At 43.8% G+C, this 27346-nt stretch overlaps 1 protein-coding gene across 1 annotated transcript; it reads right to left on the bottom strand.

Annotated features, from left to right (window-relative positions):
- Window positions 1-272: 272 nt before the first annotated feature.
- xkr4 (XK related 4) lies at window positions 273-27307 on the bottom strand. The gene is made up of 4 exons (XM_040170307.2): window positions 24926-27307; window positions 10473-10672; window positions 8525-8879; window positions 273-7794 (listed from the first exon to the last, which is right to left on the bottom strand). Exons 1-4 carry the CDS (start codon window positions 25630-25632, stop codon window positions 7194-7196), a joined length of 1863 nt encoding a protein of 620 aa, XP_040026241.2. The 5' UTR covers window positions 25633-27307; the 3' UTR covers window positions 273-7193.
- Between the last annotated feature and the right edge of the window lie 39 nt (window positions 27308-27346).

Here is a 27346-nt window from a genome sequence, read left to right as displayed (position 1 = left end):
TTTAGGATTAATTTCCTTTGATATACCAACATTTTTAAAGATATCCCGTCTTTACGATTGTCCTGTGTACACAAACTCTGGGATTCACATCTGGAGGGGTTTTGTTGAATAAAATGTTATCTCCACAGTTTGGGTAGAAATATGACTGACCTTCATTTGCTGCTCTGTGGGTTTCAATTTCAATCCTCAAAAACAAGAACAAAGATGAATAATTCCACAGAATCTTCTCATTTCAACCTCACAGAATAAACAACAAAATGATTGAGGCCAGAAAAATGACCACAGTGTGCTTTATTAAATGAATTCTGGTAGTTTGTGTTGCATCAGATTCAAATAAAAATTTACAAAAATCCCATATATACAAAAATGCAATTTTGATCGTGTTTATCACTATTGATTTATTTTTACAATAAAATGTACTTTTTCCCCATTGAAAGAATGTTTAGCACTTCAGACTTTCATCACACAATTCAACTTACGGACCCATTTTTTAGTCTTAAACATTAGTATCTTTTTTAAATACACCACATACACCACATTTATCATTTTTTTCTCTGTAGTATATTGTCATAGTTACAGCATCATGGTGGCGTCACAGCTCAGAGACGCCCTTCACAGTCGCAACTCAAAAAGAGAGGAATGTTCTTTTTTAGCGTGTACACTGCATACATTTATTTACAGATAAGCTTTGAAGTTGATCAGTTCACTACCTGCGGTATCCGTGTTCAGCCAACTCCTTAAACAGATATCTGTACAGAACGATTAAAGCAGGGAGCCTGGAACGCGAGCAGTTTTCGGCTGCTGGTTACTGTGCTTCTACTAAAGCTGAATGACCCACAACGGGTCGCCGTTCACATCTCACAGACGGCCGTGGTCATTTCCCACTTGACCTCAGGCGAGTCCTCCTCCTCCAGTGACAAAGGAGCCTGGGCCTTTTACAAAGACACAAGTTACAAAAAGGATTAACAGGATTTAGTGTTTTTAGGAAACTATAACTATTTGGCTCTGTATGACACGTGGCCCGTCGTGGGAGTGTTGTGCTTGGGGTGCGACACGTCCTTCCTGCCTGCGTGCTCTCACCTTGAGGGCATCAAATACCAACACTCGGACAGAACTGCAAACTAACCCAATGTAAACCCATCCGCCTCAGTATAAGACTTTGAAGAGAAAGAAAGGGGGCGGGGGGTCAAACAAAGGGCCTTCACTTCACGTAGCTTTCCTAACATAACAGACCTGCTTTTAACCCAATCCGTAGCTTATTACAGTAAGCCCCGCCCACTACCAGGTGTTACTTGTCTGTCATGATACCACACATACCTCTGGCCCAGCATTAGAACACGATTAGTACAGCGATTGTGTTGTAAAGATGTACCATAACCCACACTGCGATGATGGTTTTAGTTTCATGTTCTGAATGTACCCGCTCACCCTGCTGGGACGGAGAAATTAGTGAATAACCTTTTCACCGACTCTCGTGTTTAACGGCTCAGGATGAAGCAGTGCAGCCAAAAACAGGCCGAGAGATGGAAGCGTTTTCCATCAGGATCCGCGGCACAAAGGGAACGTAATGGCAAATGTCTTCCGAGCGTTGGGACACAAAGCTTTTCTTCTGAGACGCTTGAGGACTGGAGTCTATGCTGCCTCCCTATTGGACAGTGGCTCGGGCCTAGTAAAAGCACAGTAACTGAGATTGACAAAGAAAACAGCCCCACGGAGCCCCCCCCACACACACACACAAATACACACTCAGACACCACTAAACCCAGCTGTGCTTTCAGTTCACTCAAACCAGGGTTATGAGTTTCAAATAAAGACACAAGTAGAAACATGTTAAGGCAAACAAAACATAGAAAGCAGCTTATACGAGTTATGAGCAGTGAGGGGGGGCATCTGTTGATGGGTCACGTCCTCCAGGGAGCAGGACACCCACCAATCAGAAGGCTCAGATCCCCCTTTATGTGACACAGCCTCTTTTGTGTTGTTTTAACAGTGAGATTAAACAAATGTCAGTACTTTGCTTTAATATGAATATTAATTTGATGGCCAGATTCCTGACAAACTGAGATTTAATGAGCCATAATCAGTATTCTTGATTTAAATCCAATCAAATTCCAGAAAGAGAAAGAGAATTCCTATTGGCAGATTGAACAATATTAAATAAAAATAAACGCGGAAAACTACTTTAATTAGATGGAAATTGAGTACTTTTTTCAATCTAATTCTTTGCAATCCCCGATTGGCTTGTCTGCATTATATTTGTGTTGATCTTTGGTGAGTCGATCCATTTTCTGATCTGATACTTTTCCTGCCTGCGTGACTTAAGAACCAGTGAAAAAAGGTTTTCCTTTAGTTTACATAATTTGTCCAATCATCATGAATGCTCTTTTGAACATTTACCTGCCAAAAAAAAAATTCCCCTTAAGTTCTTAAGTAAAACAAATCAGTATAGACTTGGAAAAAGGATCCCCAGAAGTATTTTCTCTCGCTAGGATTTGTTCCATTTTGGGAACTTTAATTTTCAGTCTTATTGACTTGTTTTTACAACAGGGAGCCGTATATTGCCTGCGTTACAGACATGTTTTGCTGATGAAACGTGGAGGGTATTCGGTCCATGAAACAAACTGAGGTAGCTTTATGTTGAGTAGATACCAGTACACATGGTACGTATACTGTATCAGTATGTGTTAGTTCATGAGATGGTGATGAGTAAACAAAGGCTGCTGATAAACTTCCCCATCCCCAAATCAAATAAGGCTGAATTTACACAGAGTAGGCTACAGAGAAGAAGTGGCCTTCTTAACTTTTAATCACACTCTCTCTTGAGTCTGTGATTCCATTGTTTCAGGAACAAACTGTACATTTATTGCATCAACCTTTGAACGTTTTTCACAACCCGAATGCTGGCAGAGAAAGCCGTGAGCATGTCTGCTGGTGAATTAGTTCAGATTCTTTTCCTGCTGTCGTAGTTCTACTGGGGAAAAGTCATCCTGAAATCAGTGTTTTTTCCAATCAGACATTTAAATAAAACACATTATCTGCACTAATTCAGATACATTATTCCTGGGACTGGGTGTTGTTTAAGACAAAACCTGTGCCTTGAAAGTGATGCCGATACCATAGAACAGGGGTCTTCAACGTTTTTTCAGACCCCCAAACTGATGGCGAGATGGAGCAGGGACCCTCTATTCTACGAGTTTGGTCCGCCATCTTTTATGTTTGAGCTCGGCGCTCTTTAGACGTGAGCATGAATGGATCTGATTGGCTGGTGCCTGTGATGTCGTATCAGCGTGAAAGGAGCTGTGAGGGAACCGGTGTCCAGCAGAGAGCTGCTGTGGGACTGAAAGATAACGTCTCCTCCATCAATTTATCCGCTCGCTACCTCCGCGGACCCCCTGGGGGTTGCTGACCCCCTGTTGGAGACCTCTGCCATAGAGTGCTGGATTGGAAACCCTTTCTGTGGATGGAAGCGGTGGTCCCAATGGCCCCCACCAGGGCCCTGCTCGTGGTTCAGGCCCTCAGAGTTGAAGCTACTACAGCATCGCGCCGCGTTACATTAAATCCAACAATGCTTGCGGTGTTTGATCGTGAGCAAGTCCATACAAATAAATGTAGAGGTCTATATCCATGCACAAAAAGAACCAATAGCAGGTATAGCCCGATTGGAGAGGTTAGATACTACTTGTCACTGGGTCGATACCTTGGAGATATCGAGTTACGGCATGAATCCCTAGTAATGCTAAGTATCCTGAAGCTTCTGATGAAGTGACTTCTTTCTATATCATGTCGTCTACGACCCCAGCAAACACACAACATGAGGCCAATAATCCAATTCTACAGGATTCCCCGGCACCAAATAAGGCTTTATCTATATATCATATCAATCGGTGGACTTCTCCCCGAACCGTGTGGACTTTGACTCAAACCCAAAGTGCAAAGTAAAGTAAGAGTAAAAAACAAAGATAATTGAAAAGAGAAGCCGCCATGAACCCAACATGCTTTCTTTGAAGCCCTCAGTTCACTTCAGCCTGTGTGGCTGTGCATTGATAGATTTATAAATGTAATTTGCCTACAATTTCTATTAATTTCTTCACAACATGAACAAATACAGATAGATTTAAAACCTCTGCACCGCTTTACCTCACAACAATAACTGACACTAAGTTCTATGGATGCCGTTCACTTGATTCACTTTTGCCGGTTATAATACCAAATTGCAATTGCGGGGAAATAAATTCAAATTTTGCTTGGTTTTTAAATGAATGGCTTTGATATAAAGTAAATAGCTAAACCTTCAAAACAACGGGTACGCTCAGTTCATATACAGTAAATCTGTCAAAGTTCAAGTTAGTACAAGTTATTATTTGTCGCACTTTTGCCCGACTAACCAAATACTATTATCGTACAAACTAAGAGAAGCATTTTAAAGGAATGTTTAACATTCCATGATCATCCCATTGACTCGCGTTGTGCTTTTCTCTCCTCTTGCCTTCTCCAGAGAAAGGATTGCAACCTGAAAACCTTTTTCCAGGTTTCGTGCAGACACTTCTAAATCTAAAGACCCACTGTTCTTCTACCTTCTTCCCCCGATCCCTTGAAATGACGCTGCTTGGGTTGGGAGTGTGTAAATGGTGCAGCTGTGTATTGTTTGTAGTCTAGTTGTCTTTATGAATCACTGGGACGTCCCAGGGTTGGTCTTCATACACACAGCAAGTTTTAAAAAGGAACCATTTTCACTGGTACGTGCTCTCATTATGGCCAACATGTGAACACCACCACAGGCGTGAATAGTCATGGTCACCAGAAAATGACTTAAGCAACCTTCTCACCCTTGATATTTGGACGCCATTTAGAGAAGAAGGTATTTGACTAACAAAGGGTTTGCCCTCAAACGGTTGACATTAGAACTTGTCATCTAACCCCAAATTTGGCAAAGTTGTGAGACTTGTAGAAGGTTTTGCAAATCATGGTTGATCGAGAGCGAACCCGTAGCCCTGATGTTTCCACCAATGCTATCACCATAACGTGACCCTGTCTGGACCTTCGGGGTTTTAGTCATGTATCATCATCTGGTACTGTCCTTCCCTGACGCAGGACATCTGTTCCACGCGGCTGATCTGTTCTGCTCTCATGGAACCTCAACATCTCAGTCTGAGCCAGAGTAACGGTTAAGTCCACCAAATCCACCTCCCTTCCTCCCCTCCCTCCTTACAGTTCATATATGTGCTATAATTGTATCCAAATGAAGCCCTTCCCCCTGGTTTCTTTACTAGAGACTTGTTAGTAATCGTTCATCTGGTTCAGGATGCAGGGTTACCGCATCGTTTCCTCACAGATGAGAAGTGGCAAAAAACATGATGATACCACGACAGTCATATCATATTGATATCTTTTTGGAGTTGATAAACTTCCTCGCTGAAAGTGTATAACGGTGGTCAAGCTTTTTTGTGCCACTTCATTGAACCGAAGATGTTGTCCTTTCCGATTAAAGGACGTGGACACCAGCAGCACGGCGCTGACTTGTGTTGATGGCTTGGTGTTACACAGGAACATGTTCCCCACATGTGTTCATCCAACAACATCAGACTTGACGTTGATGATGATGTTGTCTAATGCCGACACATACACACTTACACCACAAAAAAACACACGCACAATGACTTCAGAACCTTCTAAGCTATCTCCTAGGTAATAAAATGCTGCATGTTGTAGACGAGTACTGTACATCCTGGTGCTTGGCTCGGTTTGGCTGAGATGGCTGTTTTTGCCTTTTTGTTCTCCATCCTCGAGTCATTTCCTTTTTCTCATCATGCTGCCGCACACATACACACACACTCGCACACACTCACATTCTCCTCCACCGGAGATCAGCACCACTGCACATCCAGCTTTATGAGGCTTGACTGTAAAAGTTGAGCTGCCAGGAAGATTATTTCTTGGCATTGTGTGAGTTTGACTTGTTTCCTTATTGGAGAAAGAGTTTATGTCTGTCCAGCTTTCACCAGCTGATTTTATCTGCAACACAATGGCCGAGTTTACACCGCTATCTGCATCTATTTCTCTTTCTGTCTGAGCTTCTTCCTCTGTAGACCTAGTTATCCAAGAAGAATGCAACATCTAGTCTAGTAGAACTACTGTTTGGACTTCCTAGCCAACCTGTTCAAACGAAAACAATAATGCACAAAAATTCTTGGAGTTGCTAGGTAGACAAATGCAAACAAACAACAGCGTGGTGCTGGCTGTCTAAAGTTTGGGAAAAGAGAAAGAAAACACTGTCACCATTCCTCCGTTTCAGGATTCCACGGCAGCAGCAGCAGCATCGTTCTTATCACTTCGTTGTGTTTAAACACGAAAGGGCTCTTTTTGCTCTCGCACTGACATCACTGACATCATGCAGACACATGCTAGTCCTTCTTTTGGGATGTTGTGACATCTTCAAGTTGTCCACCATGACGAACAACATGACATAAAAGAACCAATTGTTGCGCCCAACGCCCAAAGGTGCTCCTGATCTGACCTGACGAGTCGGGCTGTGGTTGGGCTGATCATGTGGTCTGAACCCTGCGTGGGGGGTTCCACCGCCGCATCAAGTCGAAGTCTCCAAAGAACCTTTTTGGCACTAAGAGAAAATAAACTGAGATTGACGATGTGGATAGTGATGGAAGCACCCACCCAGTTTTGGCTGGTCATGGACCACATCATCAGAACCTCATCAGAACAGTAGGACAGCCATGACAGTTTGAAGAGCCACTGATGCTGGGTGAGGGATCCTTTCCCTTCATCACGTTAGAGGAGTTTATGTGTCATTTAGGTTAAGGTGGAGCATCCGTTGAACTGACATATGCTTATTTTTCCAACCATAACCAAACAGTGCCGCCTGAGCAGTGTCAAAGCATTTGGACTCAGTTCATTCCAGACTGGATTTCCCTGATGAGCGGAAGTAAAGATAACAGCAACAATCCTGCAATGATCCCAAACACATCTGGTGACATCAACTGCACCAAATCCTCCAATCACCACCAACGTGGTTGAAGTCTCCTGGGTGGGCACAGACACCGGGGGTTAAAAACAGAACAAGAATGATGAGGGATGACGAGTGGAATTGCTAGTTTGTTATTGCCAGTCCTTTTTGCTGTTTATGTGATAGCAGGATAATCCTCCGATGGCCGGGCCCCTCTATGGGTAGCAGGGTGAAACTATAACGTGGTCTCGTACTCCAGCCTCTCCTGCACCAGAGCGTCGTCTTTGTACTGCAGCCGCGGAGGCGTCAGCGAGCTGTCTACGGCCAGGATGGCCTTTCGTATACTGCGGTCGAGGACGTGGCGCTCCCAAGCTGGGTATCGGTTCCTGCAAAGGTCGATCTTGATGACGGTCTCTTCGAGGCGTGGGGCACGAGATGATGGCGTGGATGGCACTGTGGATCGGACCTGAAAAACCGGCATACAGCCGTCCCGCTCAGAGTACTTTCCCCCGTCCCGCTCCAGGGTCGCTGTGGCACCTCGGTTGGAACGTAGTGAGTTGGTAGTACCTTCGTATGGTAGTGTGGAGAACTGAGCAGAGGGGTCGAGGTCAAGACCCTGGCCGCTCGGCGAGCGCCCAAAGCGCGGCCCGTTGGGGTGGAAAAAGGCATAGTACATGAGCACGAAAACCACACCGGTGAGGAAACTGCTGAAGATGACGCAGAGTGCTGGCACTGCGAAGGCGTCGGTGGTGTGAGGCGACCGGTAGAGATACCACAACGCACTAAGAGCAGCGTTCTCCACCAGAATCACCAGGTAATAGATGAAGAGCCGGCACCTGCACAAAGACACGAGGAAAAGAAATGAAGAACCAAAAGCAGCGAACAAGAAGCAGCTATTTGCAATGAATTTTTAGAGCACGGTGGGAAATCTGTATGTTCTATTTTAACAATGGGCTTGAGGACGGCTGTACTGATAAGTCCCCCCATCTTTCCAGCAGATAACTCTCCAACTGCTCTCCAAATGTATATTGCCGGAGGTTGACTTCCCAAGATTGTTCTGTTAGAGCCTCTCGGGGCGCCTGTGGGTGAGTGGGGAGCACGGTCGTCCCCCAACCAGAGGGTTGGCGTTATGGGTGAATGATGACATGCGGTGTTTAAGCGAGATTTTCATTCTCTGGTAGCCACATTTTTTATTGATTTACTCTCTCTGTCAAATAATTGTTTATCTTCTGAACCAATGTCCAATGAGGATGTTGCATTTGTACAGATCAATCAGGCAAATGTGTGATTTTGGGCAATACAAATTATAATTTGAATATACAAAAGGTGCACCTCAAAAAAGTTACTTGTGGACTGTAAATCATTTCAATCGCAAAATTCCTTCCCAGCTCATCGTAGATCTGTTTGCTTTGAGACCCCTACAATTGGCAGCTGATCAAACTTCATGCAACTAATCCTCCAAACAAACTATTACAGACTAATGTGTCCTCCAATTTAATGAACAAATTAAAAAACAGATGTATTTCTTCAGGTCTCCATCCCATTGAACGGAGTGGAGCGGCTCACCTTGTCCGTCCCTCCTTGACGTTGAACCAGGTGAAGATGTAGATTATGCCCACCACCATGTCAAACACAATCTCCTCCCACTTGCTGATGCAGAAGTCTGTCTCGCAGTGCACAATCCAGAAGGTCATGATGCACCAGTGCAGGACAATGAAGATGCCAAAGTAGAGTTGGAATACAGAGGCAAACAGGGCGAAGGTGATGACCCGCGCAGCGATAGTGAAGAAGTGCCAACAGAACTGGATGACGACAGCCAGGTAGCTGATGGGCTTCTTGTCATCACGAGACTCTCTCAAGGCCTTCTGGTAGGAGGCCAGGGCCCAGGCCAGAGAGACAAGGGAGGCCGCGGCGGTCATTCCTGCAACATTCAGGCACAGAGACAACACATGATGGGAACACCCCGGAAACGCAAACACAAATCAGAGTACAGACAACATCTATGTGCACCTTTTGTAGACCCGGTGAGTGTTCACAGTTTAGCACAAATGCTGCAAGCAGGGAAAGCGTTAGCTGAGAATAGAGTTTAAGATTTTTGGGGTGCATTGTTATTGTACAGAGTACATATGTGGCATTCGTTAAGTTGATAACCCACATTATTGTTTTTTAAAAGGCTCAGTCGAGACTTGTCGTCTTGAAGCTCAGATCTTTGATATCAGCAGAAAGCTTCATGTTTTTTATGAAGGGATGTTAGGTAGTCTTTCGGATGTCAGCCGTCCGTATGGATTTTTGGAGGTTAATTAAGTTTTCTAATCTAATTACATAGACAAAAAAAGAATGAAAATTTACTAGTGTGGTACATCGACGTGCTAATGAACCTATTGGTGATTCCGACATTGGACGTGAGTGATATTGCATGGACAGCATTCACAACCATTCACACACAAGTGTAGCCTAAAGGTACTGAGAAGACTTTACCGTTACCTTAGTTTTCAGAAAATGTACATCTTTTTGGGAACCAATTTCCAGAAGAAATACACAAACAAACTACCTTGTGAAATAAATATCAAACACGGTTAGCATCAATGTGAAACAAGTGAGAACGTAAGCAGGTGCATGCAGGTGTGTGAATGGCAACAGGGATCGTTATCAGTTTAAAAGAGGTGTTAACACTGTAATCACCTCTTGAGGGGAAATTCAATTGGTTGTTATTAGGAAACATGTGCAGCATTGTATGGAGAGGGCTCAGCAGTTAGGGGCTCGCTGCCTTGCTCATGCGTGATGACCTTTGAAGCAGTCACTCAGTGCGGCGCGTAGATGACGCAATGTTCACCTACTATGTGTACAGTGCTTTTTATTTTTCCTAGTTTTGTGAAACGTTGGCTTTGTTCAACTGGAGGGAAATTATTATCTTCACCCATCCGGCCTTTTCAGTCCCTCTGAGTGGCAGTGAATATAATTCACTCTCATAGCTTTGAGTAGGTTTCTAAACACGTACATGTTTGTTATAAGTAGAAAGAATTTGAGAACATGTGCAACATAGAAGTGATGGAATAAGGGAAGATGGCACACGTATGCAAGTCTATCAACATTTAGTGATGATTTCTTTAGACTTACTAGCTTCTTTGCTTTTGGAAAGTGAAACGAATATTCTAAATCACGACATAGTATTGGCGCCTTGGTGCAAACTAATGTGCGCTTGTGTACTTTTCGCCTGTTTAGCGGCTTCATACTTCTCGTTAGGACGAAGAGAGCGGGGAAGACTCTGACTGAAGTCCAACCCAGCACACCGAGAGAGGAACAGCGCAGCTCACTGCGTCTCCTCAGCATCGCGTTGCAGACTGGAGGCTCTGAAACGGAGCTAGCTCCGACCCTTTGTGTCGAGGCCGGGGTGCAAGCCCCCCGTAGCCCTTTGTCCAGCATGGTGAGGTGTTTTAGGAGTGAATCCTCCCGACAATCGCCCCCCCCCCTGGATGGACGTCGGTTTGAGGAGGCTTTCCTGTGAGTGGGTTACCTTGCACTGCCTGGAGCTTGTGTGTCTGTATAATGATGCACAGCTGCAGCACCAGCTGCGGCGCGCTCTCCAGAAAGGTGGCCAAGAGATGCAGCATGCTCACATCCGCAAACTCATAGACCATCCTCCAGTAATAACGCCAGCGCTCTGTCTCAGCACTCTGATGGCTTCGAACGCCCAGGTAGATGGTGTGGAAATACCTGGAGGAGGAGGAGGAGAGATATTAGACATCAAGTAACAGTGCACCAGGTGGAGAAAGGCACATCCATCTAGTTCCTTTTTAGAAATACCAGAGTAACAATCATCAGGCATTCTCTCACTTTGTCAAATTGATCTGCCTCTTTAACAGCCTTCTACTCACACGGCTATGTGACACACACACACACACACACTCAGTGAACTGGATGTGTTCCCAGGATGTGATGTGGATAAAGCCCGCTGGCCCTGAGAGCTCCAATTAAAACTAGAAAATGCATTTCCTGCTGAAAATGCGTTGGAATGCAAAAAGCTGAAAGCTGAAATGAACTTTTTAAAATAGCTGAAAATACAGAAAGTTGAAGGGAATTTGAATACATTTGCTGAAATTATAGATATTAGAAAAGCTGAAATGAATTTGAAATTACTGAAAATACAGAAATGGGAGAAGCTGAAAGGAATTTCAATAGATTTGCTGAAAAAGCAGAAATGAAAACAGCTGAAATAAATTTGAAATATTGCAAAAAAATACAGAAATGAATATTGAAAAATTGCTGTTGATAGAGGCATAAGAATAGCTGAAATTATTTTAAAGAACTGCTGAAAATACAGGAAGTGGGGAAGCTGAATTTCAATAGATTTTCTAAAAACAGAAGTTGCAGGAGCTTAAATTTGTTTAAAATTGTTTGTAGTAATATTAGTAGTAGTATTAGTTATAATTGTGGTATTAGTAGTACTAGCAGTAATAGTAGGTTTAGTATCAATAGCAGTAGAAACAGCTGTAATACTATTAGCCATAGTCGTATTTGTAATAACATTAGTAGTAGTTGTAGTATTAATAGCAGTAGAAATACTAGTAGTATGGTAGTAGAAGTATCAGTTGTAGTACTAGAAGTACGAGTAATATTCGTAGTGGGAGACAGAATGTTTGTTATTCAAACTAAGAAGTTTTTAATTAATAGGCCTCATCACAAACATTACAGTAAAAATTCCCTCCATGTGGCTTTTATTTTGAAATTATTGGATTGGGTGGGTTGGGGGGGTGTAGATAGAGGGAGGGAGGGTGAGAGGGTGAGGAAGGGAGGGGTGGTGAGGAAGAGATAGAGGGAGAGAGAGAGGAGGAGAAATAGACAGACATACTGACTGACTGAGTGATTAACAGTAAGAAGAGGTCAGGGTGGAGGGGGGAGGGGGGGCGAGTGTCTTTATCATATTGGTCTGTTGACAGAAAGCATAGCTGCGTCATGTGACTCCACTAATCAGGTCATTGGAGCAGCTGTGAGTCACACACAGAGATACTGCAGCGTGTTTACGAGTAACCACGGCAACGGCGCACCTATTGGATTGGGTGGGGTGGGGGGGTGTAGATAGAGGGAGGGAGGGTGAGAGGGTGAGGAAGGGAATGGTGGTGAGGAAGAGAGGGAGAGGGGAGGAGAATTAGACTGACTGAGAGTGATTAACAGTAAGTAGAGGTCAGGGGGGAGGGGGGAGGGGGGGCTAGTGTCTTTATCATATTGGTCTGTTGACAGAAAGCATAGCTGCGTCATGTGACTCCACTAATCACGTCATTGGAGCAGCTGTGAGTCACACACAGAGATACTGCAGCGTGTTTACGAGTAACCACGGCAACGGCGCACCTATTGGATTGGGTGGGGTGGGGGGGTGTAGATAGAGGGAGGGAGGGTGAGAGGGTGAGGAAGGGAATGGTGGTGAGGAAGAGAGGGAGAGGGGAGGAGAATTAGACTGACTGACTGACTGAGAGTGATTAACAGTAAGTAGAGGTCAGGGTGGAGGGGGGAGGGGGGCGAGTGTCTTTATCATATTGGTCTGTTGACAGAAAGCATAGCTGCGTCATGTGACTCCACTAATCAGGTCACAAGGAGCAGCTGTGAGCCACAGACAGATCCTGCAGCATGTGAGTGCTCGTAACCACGACAACGACGCACCTGTGCGGCTGCAAAAGTGCAGACACAGGACAGCGAGTTACACAGAATCCACACCTCAAACAAATGAGAACCAGCGCAAAACTATAACAGCTATCTAAAAAATACGGCGTTTGTATGAGACCCAAGACTCTACCGAACGCGTGGATGTGTTTTTATGTCTGTCCGGTAATAAATACGGCTCCTATGGCCGTTGACAGAACGTGTACCTTGTGGATTTTTGTGAGAAATATGTCGGCAGATTTGTATTGGAGCCTATGGGGCTTTTGGCAGAGGTTGTGTCACTCAAACACTCCTTGCGCCAAAACTAAAAAACTCTGGGATTCCATGAACACATTAATCCAATCAGCACAACCATACCCTCATTAATCTGAAGAAATGAAGCCTCTAGAGTGTATACTTTGGCTGCAAGGACAGAAGTTCCATACTTTTTTAACCAGATTTCTGCGCTGCTTCAGCCTCTAGCCTCGAGCTCTCCACTCTAGCAGACGCAATACACACTCATGTAAAAGTCAGAAACGGAGCGAAGAACTAGTGAAACATAATCAGTGATTATGAAAAAAGTACAATAGATATCAAGAAGCAGTTTTTTTCATAAAATAGTTAAGACTTGTGTCAACATTTAAAAGTTTAAATGGTGTCTGTAGCTGAAAGATTTGCGAAGCTGAAAAATCTGAAAGTTGAAGAAGTTTAGGAGGATTTGAAAGCAAACTCCATTTGAAAACCATGTTAAAATATTAATGATTATTGATTTATATAAATTCAAGCTTAAGAGGTAGAAAGCTGAAAAGTCATAGCCCTCAAGCCAGAAAGGAGCTGAACATTTTAATATTTGAACTGTTTTAATAGCTGAAAGTGTGAAGGAGTTGAAAGGTGGCGCGGAAGAAATAGAAGAAGAAGATGAAGATGAAGAAATAAAGATTCGAAGAACAATACTTGGAATGCATCGTTAATGCATTCCAACAAAAACCTCTTGACCACTTTGACAACAAATGTGCTGCAAAGAACCTGTCAAAACAATACAGAAAGGTGCTGCAAGAAGCTGTTGCAGGGGATATTTAGTTACTGGAGTTGGTTATCCATTAGCAGGGTTATGAAATAAGCTTAAATATAACCTCATATTTCATTGTCTATCTGTATGTATTGTTCAGATATTATTTTATTTGTTTTTTTATTTTGTTGCTAAGGCATGTCAGTCAAAACTAGAAAATGCATTTCCTGCTGAAAATGCGTTGGAATGCAAAAAGCTGAAAGCTGAAATGAACTTTTTAAAATAGCTGAAAATACAGAAAGTTGAAGGGAATTTGAATACATTTGCTGAAATTATAGATATTAGAAAAGCTGAAATGAATTTGAAATTGCTGAAAATACAGAAATGGGAGAAGCTGAAAGGAATTTCAATAGATTTGCTGAAAAAGCAGAAATGAAAACAGCTGAAATAAATTTGAAATATTGCAAAAAAATACAGAAATGAATAGTGAAAAATTGCTGTTGATAGAGGCATAAGAATAGCTGAAATTATTTTAAAGAACTGCTGAAAATACAGGAAGTGGGGAAGCTGAATTTCAATAGATTTTCTAAAAACAGAAGTTGCAGGAGCTTAAATTTGTTTAAAATTGTTTGTAGTAATATTAGTAGTAGTATTAGTTATAATTGTGGTATTAGTAGTACTAGCAGTAATAGTAGGTTTAGTATCAATAGCAGTAGAAACAGCTGTAATACTATTAGCCATAGTCGTATTTGTAATAACATTAGTAGTAGTTGTAGTATTAATAGCAGTAGAAATACTAGTAGTATGGTAGTAGAAGTATCAGTTGTAGTACTAGAAGTACGAGTAATATTCGTAGTGGGAGACAGAATGTTTGTTATTCAAACTAAGAAGTTTTTAATTAATAGGCCTCATCACAAACATTACAGTAAAAATTCCCTCCATGTGGCTTTTATTTTGAAATTATTGGATTGGGTGGGTTGGGGGGGTGTAGATAGAGGGAGGGAGGGTGAGAGGGTGAGGAAGGGAGGGGTGGTGAGGAAGAGATAGAGGGAGAGAGAGAGGAGGAGAAATAGACAGACATACTGACTGACTGAGTGATTAACAGTGAGAAGAGGTCAGGGTGGAGGGGGGAGGGGGGGCGAGTGTCTTTATCATATTGGTCTGTTGACAGAAAGCATAGCTGCGTCATGTGACTCCACTAATCACGTCACAAGGAGCAGCTGTGAGCCACAGACAGATCCTGCAGCATGTGAGTGCTCGTAACCACGACAACGGCGCACCTGTGCGGCTGCAAAAGTGCAGACACAGGACAGCGAGTTACACAGAATCCACACCTCAAACAAATGAGAACCAGCGCAAAACTATAACAGCTATCTAAAAAATACGGCGTTTGTATGAGACCCAAGACTCTACCGAACGCGTGGATGTGCTTTTATGTCTGTCCGGTAATGAATACGGCTCCTATGGCCGTTGACAGAACGTGTACCTTGTGGATTTTTGTGAGAAATATGTCGGCAGATTTGTATTGGAGCCTATGGGGCTTTTGGCAGAGGTTGTGTCACTCAAACACACCTTGCGCCAAAACTAAAGAACTCTGGGATTCCATGAACACATTAATCCAATCAGCACAACCATACCCTCATTAATCTGAAGAAATTAAGCCTCTAGAGTGTATACTTTGGCTGCAAGGACAGAAGTTCCATATTTTTTTAACCAGATTCCTGCGATGCCCCACACTCTAGCCTCGAGCTCTCCACTCTAGCAGACGCAATACACACTCATGTAAAAGTCAGAAACGGAGCGAAAAACTAGTGAAACATAATCAGTGATTATGAAAAAAGTACAATAGATATCCACAAGCAGTTTTTTTCATAAAATAGTTTAGACCTGTGTCAACATTTGAAAGTTTAAATGGTGTCTGTAGCTGAAAGATTTGCGAAGCTGAAAAATCTGAAAGTTGAAGAAGTTTAGGAGGATTTGAAAGCAAACTCCATTTGAAAACCATGTTAAAATATTAATGATTATTGATTTATATAAATTCAAGCATAAGAGGTAGAAAGCTGAAAAGTCATAGCCCTCAAGCCAGAAAGGAGCTGAACATTTTAATATTTGAACGGTTTTAATAGCTGAAAGTGTGAAGGAGTTGAAAGGTGCCGCGGAAGAAATAGAAGATGAAGAATAAAGATTCGAAGAACAATACTTGGAATGCATCGTTAATGCATTCCAACAATAATCTGCCAAAATATGCACAATTGATTGTGAAGCAGAAACAGAGCAGCAGTGGTGGTGAGAAGCGCGGTGTGCTTTGCCAGGAGTTTGTCTGCAGCTCCTCACGACCCAATTATAATTCAAACAATCAATAACTGCTCGTTTAATCCATCCGTTTATAAAACTATATTGAGTTGTTGGCTGTAGTCCAAGTTGATGGACTTGTCATAGGACCTGCACAAACAAGTCTACCAGCTGGTCCCTGCTGGTCAGACGGATCCTGCCTCCTAAACACCTGAGGAGAGCGTCTCTTCGAGGAGATTTGAACCCCAAAAGTCTTTAAAGCAGGTAATTGATGGAATATTTTTCACGTTGGAAGTATAGACACTTTAATGGATGGGATTGCAACTCAATCATCCGCTTGAGGTGCCTTGTGTAAAATACCCATGATCATTTTCAGCTTCATCCATCTCATATTTTGTTGCTTCATTTTTCTTCTCATATCATTTCAGTGACATGTAAGGGAGCTTTCTTCATTCATTGTTCCTGATTTGCAGACGGACCGTCGCTTGTATTTACTTTCTTTCTAAAATGTCAAAGGGGCCAAAGTATCTTTCAAGGAAACATTCCCCCACGAGGCTGCTAGAATGAGGAGTTGAGGAATTGTCTATCTAGTATCTATCTATCTATCTATCTATCTATCTATATATATATAATTTCTGCAATAATTCACGTCTTAGTAATGCAGATCACTCATCAGCTTCTTTCTCTGGGTTTTTGTGCTTTCCCTCCTCGCAGGTTTCCATGATCGTGGTTCTATCAGGACCCTGGTCCTGCCTCCTGCATGGCCCTGCTGACAACTACCGCTTCTGAAACCATTATTAATCCAATTACTATTACTGTCACCATTAATGCACATCACTAACTTTGTTTCTTCCATTGAGTACTTTCTCGCCTCACGGGCAATGTGGTGGTTCTATCTGATGGTGGTTACATCTGATGGTGGTTCTATCTGATGGTGGTTACATCTGATGGTGGTTACATCTGATGGGGGTTCTATCTGATGGTGGTTACATCTGATGGGGGTTCTATCTGATGGTGGTTACATCTGATGGGGTTCTATCTGATGGGGGTTCTATCTGATGGTGGTTACATCTGATGGGGGTTCTATCTGATGGTGGTTACATCTGATGGGGTTCTATCTGATGGGGGTTCTATCTGATGGTGGTTACATCTGATGGGGGTTCTATCTGATGGTGGTTACATCTGATGGTGGTTCTATCTGATGGTGGTTACATCTGATAGGGGTTCTATCTGATGGTGGTTACATCTGATGGGGGTTCTATCTGATGGTGGTTACATCTGATGGGGGTTCTATCTGATGGCGGTTACATCGGATGGTGGTTACATCTGATGGGGGTTCTATCTGATGGTGGTTACATCTGATGGTGGTTACATCTGATGGGGGTTCTATCTGTTGGTGGTTACATCTGATGGGGGTTCTATCTGTTGGTGGTTACATCTGATGGGGGTTCTATCTGATGGTGGTTACATCTGATGGTGGTTACATCTGATGGGGGTTCTATCTGATGGTGGTTACATCTGATGGGGGTTCTATCTGATGGTGGTTACATCTGATGGTGGTTACATCTGATGGGGGCTCTATCTGATGGTGGTTACATCTGATGGTGGTTACATCTGATGGTGGTTCTATCTGATGGTGGTTCTATCTGATGGTGGTTACATCTGATAGGGGTTCTATCTGATGGTGGTTACATCTGATGGGGGTTCTATCTGATGGTGGTTCTATCTGATGGTGGTTACATCTGATGGGGGTTCTATCTGATGGTGGTTACATCTGATGGGGTTCTATCTGATGGGGGTTCTATCTGATGGTGGTTACATCTGATGGGGGTTCTATCTGATGGTGGTTACATCTGATGGTGGTTCTATCTGATGGTGGTTCTATCTGATGGTGGTTACATCTGATAGGGGTTATATCTGATGGTGGTTACATCTGATGGGGGTTCTATCTGATGGTGGTTACATCTGATGGGGGTTCTATCTGATGGCGGTTACATCGGATGGTGGTTACATCTGATGGGGGTTCTATCTGATGGTGGTTACATCTGATGGTGGTTACATCTGATGGGGGTTCTATCTGTTGGTGGTTACATCTGATGGGGGTTCTATCTGTTGGTGGTTACATCTGATGGGGGTTCTATCTGATGGTGGTTACATCTGATGGTGGTTACATCTGATGGGGGTTCTATCTGATGGTGGTTACATCTGATGGGGGTTCTATCTGATGGTGGTTACATCTGATGGTGGTTACATCTGATGGGGGCTCTATCTGATGGTGGTTACATCTGATGGGGGTTCTATCTGATGGTGGTTACATCTGATGGGGGTTCTATCTGATGGTGGTTCTATCTGATGGGGGTTCTATCTGATGGTGGTTACATCTGATGGTGGCTACATCTGATGGTGGTTACATCTGATGGGGGTTCTATCTGATGGTGGTTACATCTGATGGGGGTTCTATCTGATGGTGGTTACATCTGATGGGGGTTATATCTGATGGTGGTTACATCTGATGGGGGTTCTATCTGATGGTGGTTACATCTGATGGGGGTTCTATCTGATGGTGGTTCTATCTGATGGGGGTTCTATCTGATGGTGGTTACATCTGATGGTGGCTACATCTGATGGTGGTTACATCTGATGGGGGTTCTATCTGATGGTGGTTACATCTGATGGGGGTTCTATCTGATGGTGGTGATGGTCGGTGGAGTTTCCCTCCTGACTCCAGTTGAGCCCGAGGGAGCGTTTTCTGTTCCCCTTTTGACTATTTGCCTCGTTTGTTTGTTTTTTGTTCACTTCCCAGGTTGTATTGGAAATAAAATCATTTGGCTACAAATCAAACTGCTGTGCGTGTGCATTTGGGTCCACCAACTACACCCCCAACAATAACAATATATAGTTTATACTTTATACTGTAACCGAAGGTGTTCTGATGGCTTCACTCACATCCAGAAAAGAAAAAAGCTCATTCAGCCTTCGACCAAGGCCACCGTCACCGCCTTCAGTACAGGCAGCATTACCATGGCAATGCTGCTCTTCGTCATAGGATATTTGTGGCCCTGGACCATTTGTCTGCACTTAGCGGGGAACCGGCTGGAGGTACCAGTGCTCCAGCGCTGACTCTCCTGGGCTTGTTTGGACTCAGTGTGGAGGTGGCCTGCTTGTACAAACTGAGGAGGCAGGCATCAGCCAGATATCTATAAAGTGTCTCGAAGCTCTTCGTCACCAACCGATTCACAAAAACTCTTGGTGCCCGCATAAAAGACCTCTCTGTGTCCGAGTCCCAAAGTCCCAAACTGAGGTTCAGTCCCAGTACGTCCCAATCCCTACTGAGCATAGCGATTGGGACGTACTGAGACACAAGTCTTTTTAAATGGCTTGGGGTACCACAGTGGCTGAAAGGTTTGGGCAGCTGTCCACTCTTAAAAAAGTGCAGCAAATGCATTAAGGAATCATTTGACTTGCTCTTCCTTTCCTGCTGACCCGTGGCTTGGACCACACCTGTGCCGGTGGTTCCCCTCGCAGGAAGCTCAGGGCAGCATCAGTCCGTCTCACACCTCCCCTCACACTTTGTTGTGCCTTTTCTTTTTCATTTTTGTAACACAACTTTAATTAATCTTCTCAATATATCATTGATTCAAAATTCAGCGCAGATCGATTGCCTCTGTATGCAACTTTTCACATTGGGACATCTGAGCTGCTAGGAGCTAACAGCGCTAACAGTGCAATGCACGGCAGCAGCAGAGCTGACGCAGATATCTTCCTGAGGGAGAACCGGAGGGGGGAAGTGTGTGGGGGGGGAGCGGGACGGCCATGAGCTACTACATGCACTACTATATACTTAGTATGCCAACAGAGGACTAGTGATTTGGGATTACACACACAGTGCTTGACTATATATTAGCAAATAGTTGTTTGCTGCTATATTAATGCTCTATTTCCTGTCCGAATTCACCTTAACTTCTATATTACGACTTTGATGAATAACTGTTTACTGAGGAGTTTGTCCTGGCAAGCCAAGAAATGATGGAATAGAGCAAAAATAACAACACTGTGAAATAATCTTTTAAAAATTTTACGTCAAAAGCAAATGTAATTTCCCTTTTGAAGCATTGAGAAAATAATCCTCCTGGATGAAGCTGCAGTTGATTGGCCAATCCCAGGACAGAGAGCATGACAGGTGAGACGAGAGGAGGTGGACTCTGTGTTTACATCATCAGTGTTTTTGTGTTTTCCCTGCAGTGTATTTGGATGGAGAATTCATGGAGCACTGTGACGTGTAGCTATCCACAAAGCCACAGCTCACCGGGTTTGGTTGGAAATGTAAACCAGTCTAGGTCTTGAAGTGGTGTTGAAATCACCAATTTTGGTCCCAAACTGAGGCAGAACCCCTTCCAAGAGGTATATTGTGTACTCGTCACAACAAATGTATGAATGCTTCACACTATTTGAAACATTGGAGTCTTGGCAACAATATCGACTTGAAAATCTGTTTTAAAATACTCCAAACACAACTCCAAGTTAGAAAATATGTTGCAAAATAGTCCAGAAAATTTGCACACGGCGGTGCTTATATATAAATATTTTTTTTCTCAGCGAAGCAAGGAGCTAACAAAGAAAAGGAGACACCGGATCGCTATCAGAGACGAGACTGAATACGCTGATATCCGTAACATTTCTCTGAGACAAATGTGGCAACCTTCCTCATCTTTGGGGGTCTTCAGCCAAATCTCACTCTTTCCTCAGCCGTGAGGCCTGCACAAAAGCCTGTCTTAGAGTAGTTTGTCTTCACTCTATCAACGTGAAACCTTCCATGATTACACAGCCTGTTTATTCATGTTTTATAGGACTGATAGTGATTTGATTTCACTTTTTTGTGTTATATTGATTTATTAACATATGAACTGATTTTTACAGATCAGAACAATCACAAGGGTTCACCTTTCTCCCCACAGTAAAACATTCTCCAGATAGACAATGTATTTCTGGAGTAATTATACTTTTTTTGTAGGTATGCCATTTTTGTAGCAGAGGCCAAAAGCTTGGGGCCGTGAGTGTTAACAGTCTGACATCCCAGCACTTTGAACTAATCTCAACCCAACAAGAAAGTTGTTAAAGCTGCAGTATTACATTTATTGTGCTGAAAACACAGCGTTGGCATATTTCAGACCATACATTTAATTTAAATAACTCAGCAGAGATGGAACAAGATGATCATTTATTTGCGTTGATGTTTGTGTAATTGATATATTCACTCACTTCCTAACTCTGGTTTGGTCTCCACCAGCTCCTCGGATTAATGTCAGTCTCTTTAACTGCTAAATGCTCCCCTCTGACCCCCAGCTGGTCTCTAAAGCCTCATCTCCCCTGCATGGTTGAGTTTCACTTGACTCGACTCACTTTTATTACCACAGGTCCCACATTTTCATATTGCAACCATTAATTTGACTCAAACACATGAATTCATGCTTTTTATGAAATAAGGAACTACTGTATCTGCACATTGTGATCTCGGTAAAATGTATAATATCTATTTACACTGCGCTTTTCTTTCATTGCTAATACATGGTTTACAATGAAAGGATACAGATCAGTAAGAACTGTTTTAATTGGGTTCATCAACCAAGACGCCTAAAAGCAGATGTTAGAGAGCGTCTCCAGCCACAACGAATATTTGTATGTTTACAATGTATTTTATAATATTCACTGTACAACAATCAAAAACTATATAATGATTTTGACTGCATTTACTTTGTGATCATAGAAACCAATAGCATATGGCCGACAGAATGAACCCACTGGGGGCCGACTGAATGGATCCAGAATAAGGATCTGAATGTCCATTAATAGCTCATTAAAATGCTGAACGTCTGCTAATGAAAAGTATGATGAGTCCTTCCATATGTTGACTGTAATGTAGTTATCGGTGCCTGCTGGCGAGACTGATCAATAGTCCATTATTTCAAATACATCATTTATGTTATGCTGACGATACTCGGTTGTATATTCCTGATCAATTCAGACGAGAACGACCAGCTTGTTAGACTTCAAGAATGTCTCTGAAGCATCTAAATTTGGATGAAGAGCAAGTTTCTGATGTTAAACTCAAGACAAAACAGAGGTTATCTTGATCGAGCCAGAGAGCCTTCAAAGTCAGCTGTGTGAGAGCGTTTCTCTGGATGGAGTCGTCCTGGTATCGAGCAGCACCGGACCAGCCCTTAGTTAAGCTGCTATGGGGCAGACACACCAAGCTCCTCTCTCTCCTTCTAGAAGAATGGACAACTCATTAATGCACATCACCAATTCAGCTTCTTCCCCCTGAGGTTTTGTGCTTTCTCGCATCGCAGGTTGGTTCATGGTTCTGTCTGGACCCTGTTCCTGCGTCCTGCGTTAGACCTGCTGACACCTGCTGCTGCCATCACTATTATTTAAATATGAATCACTTTACTATTACTGTCATCATAAACCAACATTACCGACTCTGCTTCTTTCCTGAAGTGTTTGTGCTTTCCCTCCACACAGGTTTCTGTGTTTTACACCGGATGGCGATTACATCTGATTTGTAATTTGCAATTTACAATGATTTGAATTGAATTCAATCATTTGAAATAGAGACACTAACTTTCAATAATATCAGGTATTTTAATAAAACTCCGTCCTCTGTTGAACAAAATAGCAAAAGGATTGTGAGGCTTTCAAATACCCTTTGATGAATTTTAACCTCAATAGAACTGCAAATAGCAGTCACCTCTCTTTAATAATGCACTGATGATGACATTATTGTTTAAGAACACATTGCAAATAAATAATCAGATCTCGAAATATCACCATGCTTTACTTTCTTGTTGTTCTTGATTTAGAAATGTGAATCCCAAGGTATTTATTACATTTCTTTTACTGCGATCTCACATAAATAATAAACTAAACTGTTTAGTCGCCCGATAAGAAATGTGAAAACACCCCTGCGGCATGCAGGGGACAATCTACTGGTGTGTATGAGTAAAAGCTTGGTGAAAAACAACAGTGGAATGAAATAGAATTTAGCTGCACAACATCTAATGAAAGAGGAGGATCGCACGGACGCCATCTTTGCGCTGTCTTCCCGCCGGTGGGAGTTTTCTCACCTGTTTTGGGGGGGCTTAGAGTTAATAACCCATTCACCCAATGTACTGTTCTGAAGTGTAGACATTTTAATGCAGAAACAATTGCTAAAAAGTTAAAACGGGAATTCAAATTCCAGAATTGAATTAATAGAATACATCAACTTATAATTGAATAGAATAAATAGGGCCCCGCTATCACATCATAATGGGAGACCATTTAAACAGCAGATTTCTCTGGTAGTGTAACTGAGAAAGAGAGATATTTGTCAAATTGTGATTCACTTTGCAATATTGAGGAATCTATCGATCCTTTTTATAGAAATATTTTGTTCTGAAGCTGTCAGAAAATATTGATAAATCAATACTCCAATTTCTCCAACCAAGGTAACGTCTACAAATGTTGTAGTTTGTCTAAAACTGAAAAAACCTTCAGTTTCAGAAAGTAACAGAAAACTGAGTAAAGCAACAAAGACAACTGGGAGGGGCGACCTGTAACAAAAGATTAGCTTTCACACATTGCTGATAATATTCCGTCAACTAATTGACTTATTGCTTCAGTACTTTTCTCCATTAAGCAGTTGTTACTCATCTTTCTCTTCATGTAATAATGAAAGTTTGAGGTTTTTATAAAACACTGAAAATACTAGCATGCTCATGTTTGTAGGTTTCCATCCCACATTACCACTGATGCACAAGATCAGGTTTAGATGTATGCAGAAAGAAGGAGAGCAAATAGTGGTGGAATCAGGAGAAAGAAAGGGAAGAGAACTCTTATGGTATTATGTACAGTATTACAGTGGACTGTACGTGTAGTCCAGGACAGGTCAAACACTTGCTGCAGCCAGGCCATGACCAAGGGCCCTCCGGTCGAATTGTGGATGGTGTGTGGATGGTGTGTGGATGGTGTGTGGATGGTGTGTGGACGGTGTGTGGACGGTGTGTGGACGGTGTGTGGACGGTGTGTGGACGGTGTGTGGATGGTGTGTGGATGGTGTGTGGATGGTGTGTGGATGGTGTGTGGACGGTGTGTGGACGGTGTGTGGACGGTGTGTGGATGGTGTGTGGATGGTGTGTGGATGGTGTGTGGATGGTGTGTGGACGATGTGTGGACGGTGTGTGGATGGTGTGTGGATGGTGTGTGGATGGTGTGTGGATGGTGTGTGGATGGTGTGGGCGGGGAGGGCAGGGGGGTCGGGAGGGGCTCGGTAGTGTTAGGAATTTAAGCAGGAAAGCACGTGTGCTGCTGTTAGACGGCACAGTAGCAGCAGATCTCTGCTGTGTTTCACTCTCTGTGGAAACTGGACAATTAGACGTGTAGAGACTTTTGATCTTGGCGTGTTGTGAAATAATCAGACAGAAGGCTATTGGCAGGATGTGCTGCCACAATTCCAATATGAAAATTGGAGCATCAAAAGATAATAGATAAGATTATAAGGCATCAAATGAACATATTCAGCCATTACTCTAGGCGCACGTGCACCACAGCATAACGGATACAGACATGTATTGAATGACTGTGGGCTATAGCTCATCTTGGGTTAAAGGTCATTCAATCTCATATCTTTATTTTTGGAGGATTATTTTAAACACAGAAGTATCCACAGCATGAGTAGCATCCACTGACACCATTGACACCAAACAAACTCCCTGTGTTTCTATGGCAAGTTTCATTCTTGTGTGATAATGATCCATACGGATCTGATGATGAATACAGTGAATTATTATGGACCTGACAGCCTTCCATATAGTACCACGATTGGCCTTGCAGATGGGAGCGTGTCAAAGATGGCAGCTCATTTAGAGGCCACCATGCTGCTGATCTGTCACAACATCTCTGCTCATTCATTAAACCACACACATCAAAAAACAAATCTGCACACACACACACACATCACACACATCACGCTGGCCCCAAGGCCTCCACCCTACCTCCATATCTGCCCCATCTGGAGGATGTGGATGACGGACTGGCCGAACCACACGCAGAAGGAGTAGTAGGCCGACCGCTTCCTCCGCCGGCCGCCCCCCGCCGTGCTGGCGGTGCTGTTGGTGGTGGTGTTCCTGCTGGCGGTCGACGCCTGTCTCTGCGGCGTGGCCGGGTGGTGTTGAGCGGTTACGTCGCCGTGCGAGGCCGAGCCGCTCAGCAGTTTGTTCCCGTCCATGTGGGCGCCGTCGGCGGGGGACTCGGCCCCGTCCTCGCTGCCGAAGTCGTGGACGAACCATCTAAAGCTGAAGAGCTGGACGGAGAAGGAGCCCAGCACCACGAAGAACAGCGTCAGGCCGAACCACCAGTAGTCGCGGCGGAGGTAGTAGTCGGCCGACAGCCACACGTCGGTGCCCACGTCGGCCACATACACGGCCACGGCGGCTACGACCCACAGGCAGTCCCACACCGTGTACTTCTGCTGCTCCCTGCCCGGCCGGAGGCACGTCGAGTTCGAGCCGCCGCCGCCGCCGCCGCCGCCGCAGCACCGCGACTCCCCGTTGGCGAAGTCCCCGTCCCCGGTGCCCGCAGAGTCCGGCTGGGTGCCCGGGTGGAGCCCCTGCACCGAGCCGGAGTGCTCCGAGTTCTGCAGCGGGGTGAAGGCCACGTCGCTCTTCTTCATCTTCAGGACCCCGTCCGACTTAGCCGCCATTATCGGAAGCTTGTAATGTTACTCTCTTATTTTTTCCAGCGGTCCTGCCCTCCTCTTCTCCCTCAGGCTCCCCTCTGCCTCTCCGACACCCTTCTGTGTGCCTCCTCCTCCTTTCTGGGCAGGACCAGCTCCTTCACGCTGCCGCCTGCTCATAATCCACAATCGAGACAAAAAAGAGGACTGACCCGGAGCCTGCTCCAATATTCCGGACCATGTTGCGTCTTTATTGGACGTCTCTGGTTTGTGATTCGCTTACATTCCGCCTCGTTCCGCTTTGTGTCCTCCGCCTGCAGACAGACAGCCCGCCCGAACAAATGCGGCTTCTGCGGCTTGTCCCTCTTTGTCCTCGATGAGTCCTGATGCTGAGGGGGGAGAGGGAGACGGAGACACGAGCGGTGGAAAGAGGAAGTCAGCCCCCATCTGCTTCTTCTATGGCTCAGTCTATAAACTATGACATCATCCCCCTACTGCCAGTCCCCGTCTCTCGGTGACATCACAAAGTCCAAACCCGCCTCTCGGCTCAGCTCTTCAGCACCACGGACAGCTACTAATTCTGCACAGACTCCAGCTTTAGCAGTTCCCATTGAGCGCGATCAATTTTTTAATTACACGTATGAGCTGGACGCGTGTGCTGGTGTTGGAATCAGCATTATTACAGGCTGCTGGGTTGCCCCCCCCCCCCCCCCCCCCCTCAGTACCCCCTCAGTACAGACATCCAAAAGGGTCCAGAGGAGCAAGACACACATTGTTGAGCCTCGTTTTGTGCTCATTGTGTGTCTTTTTGTAGCTGTTTTGTTTCTCTGTGGGCACAATTTGTGTGTCTTTGTATCAATTTTAAGTTTTTTTTTGCTGTGTGGCTGCTGTGAGTGTCCTTGTAGTCATGTTCAGTCTGTTAGTTGTGTTTTGTCCCTCTTGAAATAAGGTTTTTGTAGTTGTGTGTCTCTTTGTAGACAGTGTCCTTTTAGTTGCTTTGCAAAAACAATGTGAAAAAAAGATCAAAACTGCAACGTTTCAAACGTTTCAAAAGCTTGTTTGTGTGTTGTGTTGTGGTATTAACCAAGCTCAATAATCCAATACTAATCCTATAAAGATAACATAAGATTAGCTCACACTCAATTTTCCAAGCAGGAAAAATGATTCAACATTCTTAGTTTTCAGCTGCACACATAACTGTGTTGTGCTTTGTGCATGAACAAATGTCCTCAGTGTGTCACACTCATCAGGACGGGCTGAGTCCACATGAGCGACCTTGTATATTAATTAACACTACTGGATGGAAGGATGACTGCGAGAATAGCAGGATTTTTGACATTTGTAGGATGTATGACTTGAATACGAGCTTGTGATTGTGGCAGAACCTCTGGCGCTGAAACATAAATCAAGCGTGAGTCCAATAAGTCTGCAAAGTGTGTCACAGAAACATTGACGCACACGGCTGAAATGGTTGGATGATGTCAACAGCTGATCAATATTGTACATTTCACATCAGCTCATGATTTTGAAGCTGGATCAGCTACCAAAAATGACATAAAGGGCATTGAAATGGCTTCTGAGTGTTGCTGATTGTCAGCGCTTGATCCCCTGCAGCGTAATGTTGATGTTTTGCAATGTGTTTATATACGGATGCTCAATGTTCTCAATACTATCTCAATGACAATAAAAATATGATGTATCTGTAAAGGGACTTGCATTAGACCGATTCCTTTCTAATCTT

Source organism: Gasterosteus aculeatus, chromosome 3 (assembly GCF_964276395.1).
Source record: "Gasterosteus aculeatus chromosome 3, fGasAcu3.hap1.1, whole genome shotgun sequence".
Taxonomy (NCBI): domain Eukaryota; kingdom Metazoa; phylum Chordata; class Actinopteri; order Perciformes; family Gasterosteidae; genus Gasterosteus; species Gasterosteus aculeatus.
Note: the sequence above shows the minus strand (reverse complement) of the source record. Positions and strands in the feature narration are given on the sequence as shown.

What these genes read in the sequence shown, in the direction of transcription:
- xkr4 (XM_040170307.2), bottom strand. Translation starts at nt 25,632, where the DNA reads ATGGCGGCTAAGTCGGACGGGGTCCTGAAGATGAAGAAGAGCGACGTG. An exon ending in CAGATGGGGCAGATATGGAG is followed by an intron (nt 10,673 to 24,925) that starts GTAGGGTGGAGG and finishes CTCCTCCTCCAG; the next exon opens with GTATTTCCACACCATCTACC. An exon ending in GTCAAGGAGGGACGGACAAG is followed by an intron (nt 7,795 to 8,524) that starts GTGAGCCGCTCC and finishes GTCTTTGTGCAG; the next exon opens with GTGCCGGCTCTTCATCTATT.